At 33.3% G+C, this 18,752-nt stretch overlaps 1 protein-coding gene across 1 annotated transcript; it reads right to left on the reverse strand.

Moving 5' to 3' along the window:
* Positions 1-14,721: 14,721 nt before the first annotated feature.
* Positions 14,722-15,248, reverse strand: LOC149156018 (uncharacterized). The gene has a single exon (XM_089446123.1). The coding sequence runs from the start codon at positions 15,137-15,139 to the stop codon at positions 14,921-14,923; it is 219 nt and encodes a 72-aa protein (XP_089302249.1). The 5' UTR covers positions 15,140-15,248; the 3' UTR covers positions 14,722-14,920.
* Between the last annotated feature and the right edge of the window lie 3,504 nt (positions 15,249-18,752).

Raw genomic sequence — 18,752 nt, forward strand, 5'->3', positions numbered from 1 at the left:
ATTTTCATCTTCAACCTTCCTAGGATTTGGTAGGTGGCAAACTCTTTCTTTCCATAGTGTTTTGGGAACTAACCAATGCCCAATTTGAGTCTAAATTTTTTGAAAATTAGTTCTAATCTTGGCAGTGTTCATTTTCTTTTTAACACTAGTTAATTATAGTTAACTAAATTATAGTTTTATTGTAAAATTAACGAGATCATAAAATTAACTAAATTATAATTTTATTTTAAACTATTATTATTATTGATAAACAAAATTAGTATATAAATTGAATATATATACATTTAAAAAAACATGTAATAAGGTTATTAACTATGGAGATTTACTCCCAATTTTATCGTCAACATTTTTAATGTGTAAACAGGTTTTGTTACAATATTATAGGCCAATGCCATACCTTATCAATACCACATGCCCTAAAAACCAAGTCACTTGAAAGACACTTGTTCATATGTCATTTTTTTATTAATCAATTAATTAAAATAACATAATTGTTTTGGATATAACTATCAACTTTTGATTTGTGAATATTACTAAGAATATTCTAGAATATTCTATAGAAGTTAAATCCCTACCATCCATTTAATAATCATAGATAATTAAATCAAAATTTTGCAAGCCCTATTTCAAAGTTGGCATGCTTACCAGCATAAATATTTGTAATTAAATTATTCTAAAATCTAATATGTTATTTTTAATATAAATAGGACATAAAGAGCTTTTAAAGATATAAATAATTGCCAATCAATATTTCTTAGATACAAGTAAATAAATTTAATTTATAACCTTTTATTAAGTATTGTAGGAAATATAAAAAGAAAATCTTGATTTAATTTTCCCTTGAATTAAATTAGGAGAAAAATTGTAATTCTACATCACAAGACAACTTTTACTAGTTAACTAAGTTAATTTAACATAGATTGTTAAGTTAACTCGAGTTAAGGGTCTAACTTGAGTCATATAGAGTGTTTGCTACTTAATAGGAGCCCTGGTTGAGTTTATTTTGAGTTGTAATTAATTAATTCAATTTAACTAAGTTAAAGTGAGTTAAACTAGTTCCAACTTGTGGAGGAAACTAGTAGGAAGTCTAAGAATGGTGCATGTAGTCAGAGGAAGAGCCTAAAGGAACTGCGCAATCTAGTGGAGGAAAATTCCTATTAAATAGGGGCATAATTCCTCATTAAACAACGCAAAGAAGTAGGAGCTTGGAAGGCTAAGAATTTGGCTAACTATTGACCAAATGAAGCCAGTCAGGTAGAGGATAGAAAATACTTGTGCAGGTTGAGCTCAAGGTTGAGTAGAGCATATTGTATTCATCCAAGGATTTCCAAGGAAACAATGAGATAGATAGAGATAGTGCAAGGTTGCTCGGACTTAAGAAAAGTATTGTAATCTTCTCATATTTTCTGATTAATGCAATATAGAGATAGTAGCGGTTTTTGGCTGTGGCTTTCCCCGGAAAATTATTATGTTATGTGTGATTGAATTCTTTCTCCTTTTCGCTTCATGATTTCATCGATCATTTATTGTTTTTGCTGATGAGTAGAGTAGATTCGAGTCTATTGTTTTAGCATATTACAATTACCAGTTTGAATCTACAAGGAATTTGTACATGGTATGTACATGGTATCAGAGTTAGATTCGTGTTAGAAACCATTCATTTAAGTTCTCATCTATAGTGATCATTGAATAACTAAATAGGTGTTAGTAGGGTAGAGTTATGGAGCCCTAGTTCACGGAAGATCTAGAAGACCTTATGTGCAGACTTCTTGATGAAGCTAGAAGGTTGTTAATATGCAGATTAGTGATTCGATGTTTAGTGACACAAAAGGGAGTTGCGATCATTGATATTGGTAGATTGAGGGGCAAAGATATTTCTCACAAGGAGATCAATACTCAGAAAGAGTCTAGTTTCAGAGGGAGAAACCTTATGGAAGCTAGTACATCATAATCTGAGGAGCTCAAAATCATTATTGCAGCGGTTACAGTAGCAGTGCAGAAGCAGCAGTAGAGAAGTAGCAACAGTAGTATAAGTAGATCAAATTTCACCATGCATGTAGCTATACCTCCAAGAATGAGGTGGTGCGATATGAAACCTTAGTCTAAGAGTTTAAGAAATTGGGTAGGGTCCATTATTATTTTTTTGTCTCGTGGATCATTCCCTTGCTACATAGGCCCTAAATATTTAGTAGTTGGAGGATCAATGTCAATCATATACTCAGCAGTGTAGAGCAGTTTTGACAGTAGAGTAGAAGGTTCAGAAGTAGAGAAGTGTTGACAGCAGAGCAGAAGGCTCAGGAGCAGAGTGAGTAGTAGCACAATTTTCCCAGCACGCAGTGGAAGATTGATTTAGTGATTATTTTTCCGTTGCAGATGTTGCGACAACAATTGTGAGAAATTTTGCATGCAATACATTCCAAAGGTATTGGATCGGGGTGGATGTGAATCCCTTTATTGTTAAGTGTGAGTGTTGAAAATTCAACAAGAAAATCAGGATTTAATTTTACCTTGAATTAAATTATGAGAAAAATTGTGATTCCACATCACAAGACAACTTGTAGGAGTTAACTAAGTTAATTTGACTAGGTTAAGTTAAATTTATTTGAGGGTCTAACTTGAGTGATGTAGAGTGTCTCCTAATTTGTAGGAGACTTGGTTGAGTATATTTTGAGTTGTAATTAATTAACTCAATTTAACTGAGTTAAATTCAGTTAAACTAGTTTGAAGAGGAACTAGTAGGAGGTCTAATAGTGGGGTGTTGCTTCATGTGTCCAATTAGTTAAGTGATAATTCAGTCATAATAACTCATGCATGTCAAATATGAGAGTTACCCAGTTGATAGAAGTTCAAGGGCAGTGTACTATCAGTCATATAATTATCTGAATTGTGGAGATGGTGCTTGGAGTCAGAGGAAGAGCCTAAAGGAACTGCCCAATCCAATGGTGCAAAATCCCTATTAAATATAGTCTAAATTCTTAATTGAACAATGCAAAAGAAGTAGGATCTTGGAAGAATAGGAATGTAATGTCCCCAAGAAAACAGTAAATATTTTAATTACTATTGTAAGAAAACAACTGGAAAATATTATTATTTCTATTAATTGAATAATATATTATTAATTTTATGAAGTAAGAAAATGGTTGAGTAATAACAGATTTGCCTCCCCTAACTGAAAGACCCCAGAGGAAAAAGGGTTGAGGGGAGGAAAAATTGTGCTGTAGGGACAAACGGAAGAAAATTTAGTAAAAGGTATGCTACCTTTGGTGATGACCAGATAGCATTAGCACTAAGGTGCGGAAGTCTTGCAGAAGATGGTGGTCTTGCAGGCAGGCTTGAGGGGAGATTTGGTCTTGAAGATGAATCTCAATCTCAAGGATGGGTGGATGACAAGCAAGAACAATGGAAGGTGAATATTGACTGTGGAAAAAGTTTTCACCAAGGAACCGGTACGTAGTACTGTTGATACTAATTAGACAATGTTGAATGATGTAGAGGGAGCAGGCTCCCACTCTGTTAAGAACTGCTAACACAGCTTATTAAAGATGTAAGTAGATGCAAGAAGTTTTCTGAAAAGCCCCTGAGTGAATTTAAGGGATTCTATGTGGAACTGTAGTTCGTTCGAGTAGCTAAATTTACATACTAGAATGCATTTCGTAAATTAAGTGAAATAGTATTTCATACAAGAAGTCGTTTATGTGGAAATAAATGCATGCATTCTCAATTTAAAAGAAAGAGTATTTCATACAGGAAGTCAAATTTTGTGTAAATAAATGCATGTATTCTCAACTTTAAAGAATTAGTATTTCTTATAGGAAGTCGAATTCTGTGTAAATAAGTGCATGCATTCTCAATTTGAAAGAAAGAGTATTTCATACAGGAAGCCAAAATCTATGTAAATAAATACATGTATTCTCAATTTAAAAGAATTAGTATTTCATACAGGAAGCCGAATTTTGTGTAAATAAATGCATGTGTTCTTAATCTAAAAGAAATAGCATTTCATACAAGAAGCTGATTCTGTGTAATTCAAATGCATGCTTAACCCTATCTTCGGCATGGTAACAATATTCTCTTAAACATTGAAGAGAAAGTTAAGAAAATTAACCAGCTATGCCTATATACCCCAGAATCTCAGCTAAACCAAATTCTTAAACATATCCATGCACAAGATTCAAACAGGGGTAAATATCGAGGAAGAAAGCTTAACGCCTGTAAGAAGACTTAGTGAATATACAATTAAAACTTCAAGACCACAAACGAAACTCGACCGGGCAAGATTAACTAACGCCGTAGCGAAGAAAGACAACTACAGGCCATAAACCTGGAAAATCTTTAGCCCAGAGTAAGAACAGCTTATACATGCTCGTCTAGCCCAGTGCTTATGGGACTAAAGAGCAACAAAATAACTGTCATTAAGAGGCTAGGGTTCGAGCCAAGAGGCTATCCTACTACCATGAGCTTATTCATAAATTCTGAGAAAGAAAACTTAATACCCGATAGATAGAACAACTCGATTAAGATAACGAGTAACGAGCTCATTCCAGCACAACGAGCAGAGGCGATACCACCCGAGGGTGGGGAAAAATGACTCTTAAGCAGAGCTGCTGCCTCCATGGGTAGATTTTGAGGACAATACTTGATCATTTTGCCTATTTTCATGACCACTGGATATATGTTTAGTTTTTTCTGTTGTGAAGAACACTTAGCATGGACTGATAGACTTACCTAACAAACTCGGTTTCCCATATGGGCAGGTTGAGGCCACAAAATGATGTATATGGCTTAACCTAGATTTAAATGAATAGAAAAAGAAAAGCACTATCTTAGCTTACCAAAAAAAATAATAAAAATATTCACACTTTTTCTTGATAGAGAGTAATACAATAATAATTATTAGATTATAATTGAATACTTACAAAAATAATATTTAAATCATATATCATTTAATCAGAAATTTATGTCAAAATAGAATATAAAAATTATGTAATAACTTTAAATTAAAATAAAATATTAATTAAGTTCATTTATATTAACAAAAAATAGGGTTAAATAAAATAGGAGTAATCCTCATATAAATCAAAGTAGTAAACTAAGGAAGCAACTCACTTTACTTTAGGGTAGATTTTTTAGTTGGATTTATTTGAAATGAGTAGATTTTTTTAGTTAGATTTATCTGAAATTAACTTTTTCTCTTAGGTTGGATTTATTTGAAATTAACTTTTAGGTTAGATTTAATTAAAATAAAATATTAATTAAGTTCATTTATATTAACAAACAATAGGGTTAAATAAAATAGGAGTAATCCTCATATAAATCAAAGTAGTAAACTAAGGAAGCAACTCACTTTACTTTAGGGTAGATTTTTTAGTTGGATTTATTTGAAATAAGTAGATTTTTTTAGTTAGATTTATCTGAAATTAACTTTTTCTCTTAGGTTGGATTTATTTGAAATTAACTTTTAGGTTAGATTTATTTAAAATTAATTAAACATAAGGAAAATTTAGAGGAAAAATTATAATTAAGTTATTAAATTTATATAATTATATATGTTTTAATTTAAATAAAAAACATCACATTTTTATCTAATTTATTTTTATATTTGAAAATTAATTTAAATGAGGAGACATTACATTTTCATCCAAATTTTATAAAAAAAGACAGGGAAAGAGAAAAATTCAGCCCTACTAAGGCTCACTGAAACAGTTTTGACACTTCATCGGAATCAAGTAGTTTGGCAATTTTATTTGAAAATAAAATATACCTTTGCTTAATTACGATTGTATACGAAAATAAAATGGAAAAATCCGTCAAGATAGATGCATCCTCCTCAACATAAGGATTCTAAACCAAAAAAAAGTAACCAGGAAAATTCTTTGAAATAGATGAGGAACGAGCGAAGAACGTGAACAGTGTTGGGAATTTCTGATGATTCCAAACAAAAACGAATAAACTGGACAGAGAACAATTCTCTCTGTTTTATCATAGGATCTTAACACAGGGAGGCTAAAATTTGTTTTCTGAAGAACAGAGTTTCACACACATAAAAAAAAACTTTTGTATTCAAAAAGAAACTGTTGTTACAATAGGTCTTCCTCTCACAGAGGGATTACAAACAGGAATGCTTCAGTTCCACAAATATATTTTTTTTGTCTCGGCACTGCTGTGCGTTTAAAATAAACTCTATGTTTTTTTTTAGTCTACACATACTGTGTATTACATTTTCTGCATTACTAAGCTATGCGAGGAGTAGTCATAACTATCCACCAGGGAAAATTTTAAGAACCCCCCCAAAATTTACATGTATAATAAATGGGCGAATCTCCATGGTATATAGGAAAAATGGAAGGCAATTTTATCAATAATACTGATATGTATATATAATTTTTTGGCGAATCTCTCACCAGGCATGGCGAATATTTTACTCAACTATAAAATCTTGTGTTTATTGAATACACAAATGAAATCATTGCATTTCTTTAAAATATCTTTTGAAATCAAAATTACCGAAGTTACATATCGATAACCTAGTGGGTGTAGAATATAAATTCACCCGTGCCATTCACAGAAAGCATGAGAAAACACCTAATACTATATATAAAACCAAGAAAAATTCAAATTCATCACTTCTAGGGACCTCGTAACCACCCTGCCAATACACAAGTATGTTCCTGTTTGCAATTAGAAAAATTACCCAAATTGCAATCTGTTTACTCCACTTCTAGGGACCTTGTTTACTCCACTTCTAGGAACCTCGTAACCACCCTGCCAATACACAAGTATGTTCCTATTTGCAATTAGAAAAATTACCCAAGTTACAATCTATTTACTCCAGCATATGTTGGAAAGTTATAGAAGGATGACTAGTGCAATCAATCCATTCCTTTTAGCCCTGGATTTGTTTCAGTTTAAAACAGAAGTATACAAATATGCTTGTCCAATGTCTATGCTTTAACCATTCACTTAAGATTTTTTTACAATATAATTTCCTTAAGTCTATTTAATATCTTCATTATCCGGAAAACCAACCTATATCCATCTTAACTCCACATCCACCACTCTTAGGGGGGATGAAATCTATTTATCCCTCTCAGCACATAGTAGACCCAGAATTAAGATGGATCTAAGATATAATTTCCCCTTTAAATAGTCTGTGCTCACATGAATACCATGGGTTATCATAAACGTAGAGCTTAAAAATTACTATTAGTAATTTATAAAAATTAATAAAATTAATAGTTGATTTTTATTTTATTTTTTATTTTAACCAAGCTAAAATGTTTAACATCCATTTTTACTCTTGATCGGATCAAATATTTTTTCACTCTATGCTATTTTGGATATCACGATATTTGATACCTCTCGGGGGTTAGTAGATCCAGAGTAAAGATGGATCTATGCTGGTTTAATCCCCCCTTTAAATAGGCTACATTCCAAGTGAATACCGTGGGTCAATACCATGTGCCATTTTGGTGAATACCATGGGTCAATACCATGTGCCATTTTTATTTTTGTTAATACTAATATTAGTGTTAATAATGTTTTTTTGCATGGTATTAATAACAATCTAGTCCATAGTATTTGTCCCATAGTATAAATATAAGGTGACTTATGGAGTAAATATAAAAAAATGTTTTATTTGTTTACCATACCTCTCGTTTATTTATATTTTTATTAATTTACCATACCATTCATAAATACAAGGTGACTCATGGAGTAAATATAAAAAAATGTTTTATTTGTTTACCATACCTCTCGCTTATTTATATTTTTATTAATTTACCATATCTCTTTTACAAATATGGTATTTGGCCCATAGGATTCACTTAAATAAAACCTCTTTCTTGAGACTTCATAAATAGAATGAGGGTTATGGAATAAATATAAAAAGAGGTTTTATTTATTTACCATGCGTCTAGTTTATTTTTATTTTTATTTATTTACCATACCTTTTGAGTAAGTATAAAAAGACATTTTATTTATTTACCATACCTCCACTTTACTTATATTTTTATTTGTTTACACCCTTGCATGTATAAATATAAAAAATGCTTTATTTATTTACCATACCTCTCATTTATTTATATTTTTATTAATTTACCATACGTCTTTTATAAATATGGTATTTGGGCCTTTGGCCCATAGGATTCACTTAAATAAAACATATTCTTGAAAATGGGCGAATGGATTCACTTAAATAAAACCTATTCTTGAAAATGGGCGAATGGAAGGTTGTAACTCCTAATTTCAAGGGCTAAATTTACCTTTTTACCCTCTCTCTTAAAATAAGGTGGGCTATTTGAGGTGATTTGTAAAAATGTACTATGATACAAAATATTCGCCCACTAAAAATTTAAAACCCCTTAATTTCGCCAAAGGGCGAACATTCGCCCCTAAAATCACCCCTACTGTCCACCAACCGCTTTAACTTTCTGATGGAGTCTCTGCTACAAACTGCTTGCTTCAGTGAAAAAAAATAGATCTTCTCTGATGCTCTGTTGTACCTCTCGAGCAGGTGGAGTGGAACTCCATAATTGATAAATGTTGCGTCTGGCTCAAGGCATGTCCTTTTGCTTCTCGGCCATGATTTTTGTTAAATGCAATTGTTGAGGAATTAATGATGCAAAGGCTGGATCTGGCCTTCTTCCTCCTTCGGAAACACAAAACAGGTTAAGGAGTAAAGATATTATTGCGGAGGCCTGTATAGGGCGAGAACGAATATCGGTCGTTGGATTAGAAAGATGGACGGCGGAGATTAACTTGAAGAAGGTGCGATATGCAATATGCAATCAGATCGCATCGCAATATCGCATCGTCGGGAGAAAGAAAAAACAGAGCTTTGACACTGGAGTTTGTGATTTGCGATATGGCGATCGAATCGCATCGCAGAATCGCAATCCGCAGAAAACACAGGGCGTGGATGCGATTTGCGATTTGCGATAAGATCGCATCGCAAAGAAAAAGTACGCTGCAGTTGGAATTACATTTCAACACTCCCCTTTAATTTCAACTGTTGGGTTATCAGTCATACCCAAACATTTCCTCAAAAATTCAAAAGTTTTATGTCCCAATGGTTTTGCCAGAATATCTGCAACCTTCTCTTGAGTTCTACAATGTTGTAAAACAATTTCTCCATCGTTTACCAATTCCCTGATGTAATGAAACTTTGTGTCAATGTGTTTCGTTCTCTTATGAAACACATCATTCTTGGATAATGCAATAGATGAGGTATTGTCACAAAAAATCACAGTTGCATTTGTTTGCTCTTGGCATAAACTCCTTAACATTTTTCTCATCCAAATTGCTTAACATGCTGCTGCTGTAGCTACCACATATTCTGCTTCTGTTGTAGACAATGCTACAATAGGTTGTTTTTTAGAAGCCCATGAAATGACTCCTGAACCCATGTGAAAAACATAACTAGATGTGCTTTTCCGATCATCTACACTTCCAACCCAATCACTATCAGCGTATCCAATTAAATATGAACATTCTAAAGTAGTATATAAAATGCCAAACCTTTTAGTACCTTTAACATACCTCAGAATTCTTTTTGCTGCCTGCCAATGTGCTTTTTTTGGCCTCTCCATGAATCTAGAAATTAAACTAACGGCATACATTATATCCGGCCTAGTTGCAGTCAAATAGATGAGGCTTCCAACTGTGCTCTTGTACAGACTACGATCAAAATCCTTGCTGTTGTCTTACTTGCTGAGTTTTAATCCCATCACTGTGGGAGTGATTGCTGCTTTGCTCTCCTGCATATTAAATCTTTCCAACACTTCATTAACATATTTCACTTGTGAGATAAAAGTCCCATTTCCGTTTTGTTCTACTTCTATTCCTAAGAAGTATCTCAGCAGACCCATGTCAGTCATTTCAAATTCTTCTTTCATGATTGTTTTGAAATTTTCAATAAAATAATCATCATTACCTGTGAAAATAACATCATCAACATATAACACAACAATTAGTAATTTACCATCCTTTTCTTTGGTGTAGAGGGTGGGTTCTCCCTCACATTTTTCAAATCCATTTTCCAGTAGATAGGAATCTATCCTACTGTACCACGCTCTTGGTGCTTGCTTCAGCCCATAAAGAGCTTTCTTCAATCTGCACACTTTGTGCTCTTGGCCTTTTTTATCATATCTTGGAGATTGCTCAATGTAAACCTCTTCCATTAACACTCCATTTAGGAATGCTAACTTCACGTCCATTTGGTAAACTTTCCACTTGTTTTGTGTTGCTATGGACAGCACTGCTCTTACTTTTTCCATTCTAGCAACCGGTGCAAAAGTTTCCTCATAATCTCTCCCATACTGCTGCTTGTATCCTTTGACAACCAATCTTGCCTTGTCTCTTTCTATTTTTCCTTCAACATTACTCTTGGTCGTATAGACCCATTTAACTCCAATGACTTCTTTCCCTTTCAGTAGTTCAACTAGATCCCATGTCTTGTTTCTTTCTATGGCATTGATCTCCTCATCCATAGCTTCTATCCATTTGCTATCCTTAATTGCATTTTCAAAATGAATAGGGTCATCAACATGACAATATAAAGCAAACAAAGAATTCATACCTTCATTTGCTGCCTCTTGTTCATAAATGTCACTTAGATTTCTGAACTTCTTACCTCTTTCATTTGGTGTACAAGTGCTTGAGAAAGCACTTGAATTTCCTCCTTATGGTGTGCTTGGAGAATCACTTTCATTTCTCCTCAAGGGTGTCTCTTGCTGCCCTTATGTTGGTGCTGTTGTTTGGAGAAGTACTTCAGCCAACTCCTTATCATCTTCATCATGAGACAAACAGTTTTTAACATTCACTGTTTTCTCTATACTTCCATCCCAAGCTTCCTCCTCAATGAACTGTACATTCACAAACAAATTCTTGGTGGATGGGTTATACAACCTATAAGCTTTGGATTCCTCACTGTATCCAATGAAAATACATTTCTCCCCTTTGTTGTCAAAATTCTTCCTTAGCTGATCTGGAATGTGTGCTTAAGATACACATCCAAAAACTTTCATGTGGGTGACTCCTTGCCTTCTCCCACTCCATGCTTCTTCCGACACTCTGTTCATGACTGCTTTTGTAGGGCATCTATTCAAATTATACGCTGCACAGTGTACAGCTTCAGCCCAATAATCATTTGGCAAATGCTTTGCTTTTAGCATACTCCTCGCCATATCCATGATTGTCCTATTCTTCCTTTTGGCAACTCCATGTTGCTGTGGAGTGTACCTAGTGGTAAACTGCTTATGAATTCCATTTTCTCTACAAAAACATAGAAATTATTTGGAGATATACTCACCTCCTCTATTGGTTCTTAGAACTTTGATATGTAGCCCGCTTTGGTTTTTTACAAGCGCTTTGAAATTACGAAATTTTTCAAACACTTCACTTTTGTTCTTCAGGGAATAGACCCAAGTCTTTCTAGCAAAATCATCACTGAATGTTAGTATATATTGGTTGTCTGCAAATGATGGAGTTTGCATCGGTCCACATAAATCTGAGTGGACGATTTCTAAGGGTGTTTTTGCCCTTTTGCTTTTCCCAGATGGAAAACTTTCTCTGTGTTGTTTCCCCAAGATACAACCTTACCAAAAGCTGTCTAGTTTCTCTATCAATGGTAATCCTCTTACCATTCCTTTTCTTTTGAACAAGTTAAGACCTCCAAAGTTGAGATGTCCAAATCTCAAGTGCCACAACTAATTTTCATCTTTTGGTTCGCTTTGGAAAGCCTCTTGTGTAACTGCTACTATTTCTACTCCATCTTTCAAATCTGCCTTCATTCTGAGAGGGAACATCCTGTTCCTTGTCATCTTCACTTTAGCGATACATCGTTTGCTGGGTGCTCTATCCATGATGGTGCATACATCATTCTCAAATAAAACATTGTAACCCTTTTGAGTAAGCTGTCCAGTACTCCAGAGGTTACATTTCATTCCAGGAACATAATAGACATCTGCTATGGTTTTCTTTTCACTTTTCTTTGTTAAAACCTTTACTTCTCCTTTTCCCATAACAAAAATTTTACTATCAGTCCCAAGTGTGACTTGAGACTTCACGCTTTGATCTAATGTAGAAAACAAGGCTATGTTTCCTGTCGTATGGTTACTGCAACCGAAGTCTAGAAACCATATATCTTCATTGTTTTCTTCAGCCATATCATAAGAAAAAAATAAACTATCTTGGCTGATATTTTCTTTAGTGATATTTGCACTAGTTCTATTATTCACATCACGCTGTTTTTTCCTACATTCATTTGCATAATGCCCATATTTTTTACAATAGTGACATTGGACATTGGATTTGTCATACATTTGCCCTTGAGCATGATGTTGTCCACTTTGTTGGTTGCTCCCTTGGCCTTGGTTCTAATTTGGATTGCTGTCTCTTCCTTGACCATTTGTTGGACTGTTTCTTCCACCTCTGTTTTGGCTTTTGCCTCTTCCTCTCTTGTTTCCTCTACCTTGACCTCTTCCTCTTCCAAAGAACATCTGGGTCTTAAAGGCATGTTCTAGAGATGAGTTTTCATTTCTACTCAATCTCTACTCATGTGTTATCAATGATGCATGTAATTCATCAACTGAGAAGTTTGTGAGATCCTTCGTCTCTCCTATGGTGGTGACAATCACATCGAACATTGATGGTAGGATCCTCAATAGTTTCTTCACAATCCTCATTTCTTCAACAATCTCTCCATGAGACCTTATCTGCGTGACCAGACCAATCACATGTGTGAAGAATGAGTCAATGTTATCTGACTCCTTCATGCAGTGATTCTCAAAATCTCTCCTCAGCAGCTGTAGTTTTGCTGTCTTCACTTTCTCCATGTCTTGATAGGCTATCTTTAGAGTTTGCCATGCTTCTTTGGATGTCTTGGTTGCTGCTATCCTTGGAAACACACTCTCATGCACTACTTGATACAATAAGTAGAGGGCTTTAGAATCCTTCTTCGTATTGCTCTTCAACAGATCTTTCTCTGCCTGTGTTAATCTATTAAAATCATTTTCATCTGCTGGTTCTTCAAAGCCATCCTCAACAAATTCCCATAAGTCTTGGGAAGCAAACAAAGCTTTTATGGTTATTGCCCAATAGTCATAATTTTTCCCATTAAATTGTGGGAGCTCAGTATTAAAGATACCCATGCTAGTGTTGGCTCCAGCCATTCTTCAATTGACTTTCGAGGACAATCTTCATTGTCGAGGACACAAAAAAACTTGAGAAATACCTTAGATTCTTTCTTGACTGAGTCTTCACCCTGTTGGAGAAGCTGTTGTAGCAAAAAAACCTTCCTTCAGCTTCTTTGACACTTTCAAAGAGCTTGGACAGGCTCTGATACCATGTTGGGAATTTTTGATGATTCCAAACAAAAACGAATAAACTGAACAGAGAAAAACGCTGTCTGTTTTATCACAGGATCTTAACACAGGGAAGCTAAAATTTATTTTCTAAAGAACAGAGTTTTACACACAAAAAAAAACTGCTATTATAACAGGTCTTTCTGTCACAGAGGGATTACAAACAGGAACGCTTTAGTTCCACAAAAAGATTTTTTTTGTCTCAGCACTGTTGTGCGTTTCAAAAGAAACTCTGTGTTTTTTTTCAGTCTACACATACTGTGTATTACATTTTCTGCATTACTAAGCTATGTGAGGAGGAGTCATAACTATCCACCAACCGTTTTAACTTTCTGATGGAGTCTCTGCTACAAAATGCTTGCTTCAGTGAAATTGTTGTACCTCTCGAGCAGGTGGAGTGGAACTCCATAACTGATAAATGCTGCGTTTGGCTCGAGGCATGTCCTTTTCCTTCTCGGCCATGCTTTTTGTTAAATGCAGTTGTTGAGGAATTAATGACGCAAAGGCTGGATCTGGCCTTCTTCCTCCTTCGGAACACAAAACAGGTTAAGGCGTAAAGATAGTATGGCGGAGGCGTGTATAGGGTGAGAACGAATATCGGCCGTTGGATTAAAAAGATGGACGGCGAAGATTAACTTGAAGAAGGTGCGATATACGATATGTGATCAGATCGCATCGCAATGTCGCATCGTCGGGAGCGAAAAAACGGAACTTTGACACTCGAGTTTGTGATCTGCGATATGGCAATCGAAGAGCACCGCAGAATCGCAATCGGCAGAAAACACAGGGCAGGGATGCGATTTGCGATTTGCGATAAGATCGCGTCGCAAAGAAAAAGTACGTTGCAGTTGGAATTACATTTCAACAGACAGCGACTGACCTTAAGGTAACTAATGAGAAACCAGCGAATGACAAACGGAATCAAGTAGATTTTAATGGGCGACCTATTTAAACTAATTCGGTCGATGATAACTCTGCCTTACCGCGAGAATATTAGAACATGTTTAACGCATAACTGTTGTGTATATTTCAAGGAAGCCGCCCTCTGAAAATACCGACGATCATCTTCTGCTAACAATAGAGATCAAGCAGATTATGATGGGTTGCAGAGATTTGGTCATGTCTCGGCCTCGGATTTATACATAGAGAGATACATAATCCCAAATGACCGTGGCGTTTATTTCATAGCAATTAAATATAGGACTGAAAATAAATGTGACGAAAAGCATACAAGACTTCTTACACAAAGCCCAAAGGCAAGGCACAAACGAAAATTTGTAAAAATAATAATATAATTGTACAGATACTATAAGATTACAACAATGGAATGCAGATGCGTTTATTTTTTACATCCGCTTGTAAAATTCTCCCATTAAATGCCAAACGGGGTACACATAACATCCGTAACGCATGACAAATTTCTGGATACCATTGCCACATAAATACGTGTTGCCATTTTGGGGTGAACAAATCACCTATCCTGAGAATTTGAAATAATACAGAAATCAAATTCTAAACCTAATCCTAAAACAAGAACTCTCCCTTCTGCAAGAAATGGATCAGTGTAAAATGAGGGCAACCAGCGTGGCAATTAAGAGAGCGGCCAGAGATGGCAAAGAGGAAGAGGACTGCGCGCTACCTGCTTGCGGACTTGGAGATGAACTGATCTCAGTGGTGGCAGCTGCGGCTTCCCCTGCGAGTAACATAATTATCACCAACGCCACCAACATCATTGAGCGCATATCTACCACTCTCGATTTCGATCTGTAGACCTCCATTGCGATGAAATCTCTCCGCAAGCTACCCCTCAAACTCGATCAGGTTAGGAGAATTGTGAATCCACCCGAAAGAGACTGGTAGAATTCACCAAACTAACCACCACGCTCCGCGAGATGTACAGGAGAGGCAGAAATATATATATACATATATATAAGGAGAGATTATGCTCTGTCGGGGCAGCTCTCCCAGGAATCCAACGGTCATGTTGCTGCCCGCTCCTCCGGACCATTAGTCGTGATGGAGATGGGAGACCAGCTATTGTTGGGTTGTACCTCCCTACAGGCTGGAATTCCCATCGGATGAATAAAACGGCTACCATTTTACTCTATCTCGGGATTCGGGTGTATCCCACTGCCTTATTTCTAAGATAACGTAAAACCTCGGCCCATCGCATGAGTGAAATACAATGCACGGGATATTACTCGTTTTAGGTATATTATGAGGACAATATTGTTATATTTTCATTATTGGTGACGTTGTTAGTTGTCCACGTGGCTGCTGTGCGAACCTGGATATATACCGATACTTGGTTTAGTCGATTAGCCACTATCAAATTTTGGTTATTAAAAAAAAAATTAATCAAATTAATAATAAAATGTAACCATTGTCAATATATGATCATAGTTAACCTCAATTAAAATCTTGCTTTATACGATATACGATTTTACCAAAGTAAGAGATTAAAATTTTTAATATTTTATTTCTATGTTTAAGAGGGAGTGAGAAAAAGGTTGTAACATCACGATATTTTTGTTGATTTAAAAGATCAAAAAAGTTGGTAGGGTGACAAATATTTGGACAATTATATAGAAGGTGGATATAAAAAGGACAATCTAAGAAGTGTTTTTCATTTTCAACCCTCATAGAATTATATAAGTGACAAACTCTTTCATCTCATAGTATTTTGGGAATTTACCAGCTCCCAATTTCAATATGAAACTTATAAGAATTAGTTCTAATATTGACAATGTTCATTTTCTTCTGAACACTAATAAATTATAATTACTTAAATTATAATTTTATTCTAAATAATAATAATAATTATTGATAAACAATTAATATATGAGTGGATTATATATACATTTTAAAAATATGTAATAAGAGTATCAAGTATGGACATTTACACCCACTTTACCATGAAGCTTCTTAATTTGTAAATAAGCATTGTTACAATACTATAAGCCAATGTCATGGCTTATCATTATCACATGCCCTAACAATCACAACTAATTTCATAAGGCACTTGGTCATATTCAATTTTTTTATTAATCTATTAATCAAAAATGAAAAAAATGACATAATTATTTTGGATATAAATATGAACTTTTGATTTGTGAATACTACTAAAAATATTTTAGAATATTCTATGAAGATTAAATCCTTAATAATAATAATAATAATAATAATAATAATAATAATAATAATAATAATAATAATCATTGATAAACAATTACTATATATATATATATATATATATTTTAAAAAGCTCAATAAGATTATCAACTATGGAGATTTATACCCACTTTAACATGAAGCTTTTTAATATGTAAATAAGCTTTGTTACAATACTATAAGCCAATGCCATGGCTTATCAATACCACATGCCCTAAAACCAAAACTAATTTCATAAAGCACTTGTTCATATGCCATTTTTCTATTAATTTATTAATTAAAATGGAAAAAGTGACATAACTATTTTGGAAATAAATATCAACTTTTAATTTGTGAAAACTACTAAAAATATTCTAGAACATTCTATGAAGATTAAATCTTTACCATCCACCTAATAACCATTGATAATTAAATCAAAATTTTAAAAGTTCTATTTCAAAATTGGCAAGCCCGCCAACATAAATATTTGTGATCAAATTATTTGAAAATATAGTACAGTCTTTTTGATATAAACACTACATAAAAAAAAACTTTTAAAAATGCAAATAATTACAAATCACCAATTCTAATATACAAGTATATATATATATATATATATATATATATATATATATATATATTTGAACTAATGACCTAGTGCCTTAACAGTACACCCATTCACCGTCAATCCAAAACCCTATGGACAGAAGTAAACATATTTAATTTATATTATTTTATTAAATATAACCACTAAAAAATATATTTTTTAATAAATATGAAACATATACTTGATATTTATGATAAATATACATAATATTTACAATAAAAATGCTTTGTGAAACACCATTTTTGAATATAGGGATGCTAATAGAGTAATAATAATTATCAAATTATAATTGAATACTTATAAAATTAATATTTATAAGACCATATATTATTTAATCATAATTTTATGTCAAAATAAAATATAAAAATTGTTTAATAACTTTAAACTAAAATAAAATACAAAAATTGTTTAATAACTTTAAACTAAAATAAAATACGAGTTCACTTATATTAACAAAGATTAGGGTTAAATAAAATGGGAGTAATCTCCATATAAATCAAAGCAGTAAACTAATGAAGCAAATGACTTTCGATATTTCTAAAGGTAGATTTTTTACTTGGATTTATCCGAAATAAGTATATTTTTTAGTTGGATTTATTTGAAATTAACTAAAAGTAAACAAAATTGACTGGAAAACTTATAATTAAGTTATTAAATTCATATAGTTATATATATTTTTAATTTAAATAAAAAAACATTACATTTTTATGTAAATAAAAAAATAAAAAAATCGACCAACCTGAAAATAATATAATAATATATATATGTATATATATAATTAATTATAATTTTAAGTTATTAAATTTATATAATTATTATTTTTAATTGAATTTATAGTTTAAAAAAATTGTTAGGATAATTATAATTTTAAATGATTAAATTTATATAATTATTATTATTAATTGAATTTATTTACATATTTGAAAATTGATTTAAATAGGTAAACATTACATTTTTATCCGAATCTTTCACAAAAACAGGAAAACCAAAAAATTCAGCCAAGCTAAACCTAGCTGAAACAGTTTTACGCTTCCCCGGAATCAAGCACTTTGGCCATTTTATTTGAAAATAAAACATAGCTTTTTGTAGACGAAAATAAAATGTCAAAATCCCACAAGATAGATGCATCGTCCACAACGAACAGATTCTAAACCAAAAAAACAACGAGGGAAAATTCTTTGAAATAGAGGAGTAACGATCCAAGAACATGAGTAGCAACGGACCTCAAGGTAGCGAATGACAAACGGAATCAAGTAGTTTTTAATGGGCAGCCTATTTAAAGCAATTTGGTCAATGATAACCCTGCTTTACCGCGAGAATCTTAGAACATGTTTAACCTATAACTGTTGTGTATATTTCATGGAAGCCACCCTGTGAAAATACTGTATATCATCTCCTGCTAACATTAAAGATCGAGCATATTATGATTGGTTGCAGAAATTTGGTCATTTCTCGGCATGGGATTTAGACATAGAGAGATAAATAATCCAAAATGACCCTGGCGCTTATTCCATAGCAATTAAATATAGGACTGAAAATACATGTGACGAAAAGCATCAGAAACATGTTTCACAAAGCCGAAAGGCAACGCATAAGCGAAAATTTGTAAAAATAATAATATAATTGTACAGGTA

This window comes from Pinus tabuliformis, chromosome 9 (genome assembly GCF_031772625.1).
Source record: "Pinus tabuliformis cultivar Carrire ecotype Pingquan chromosome 9, CPIR1, whole genome shotgun sequence".
NCBI classification, from domain to species: domain Eukaryota; kingdom Viridiplantae; phylum Streptophyta; class Pinopsida; order Pinales; family Pinaceae; genus Pinus; species Pinus tabuliformis.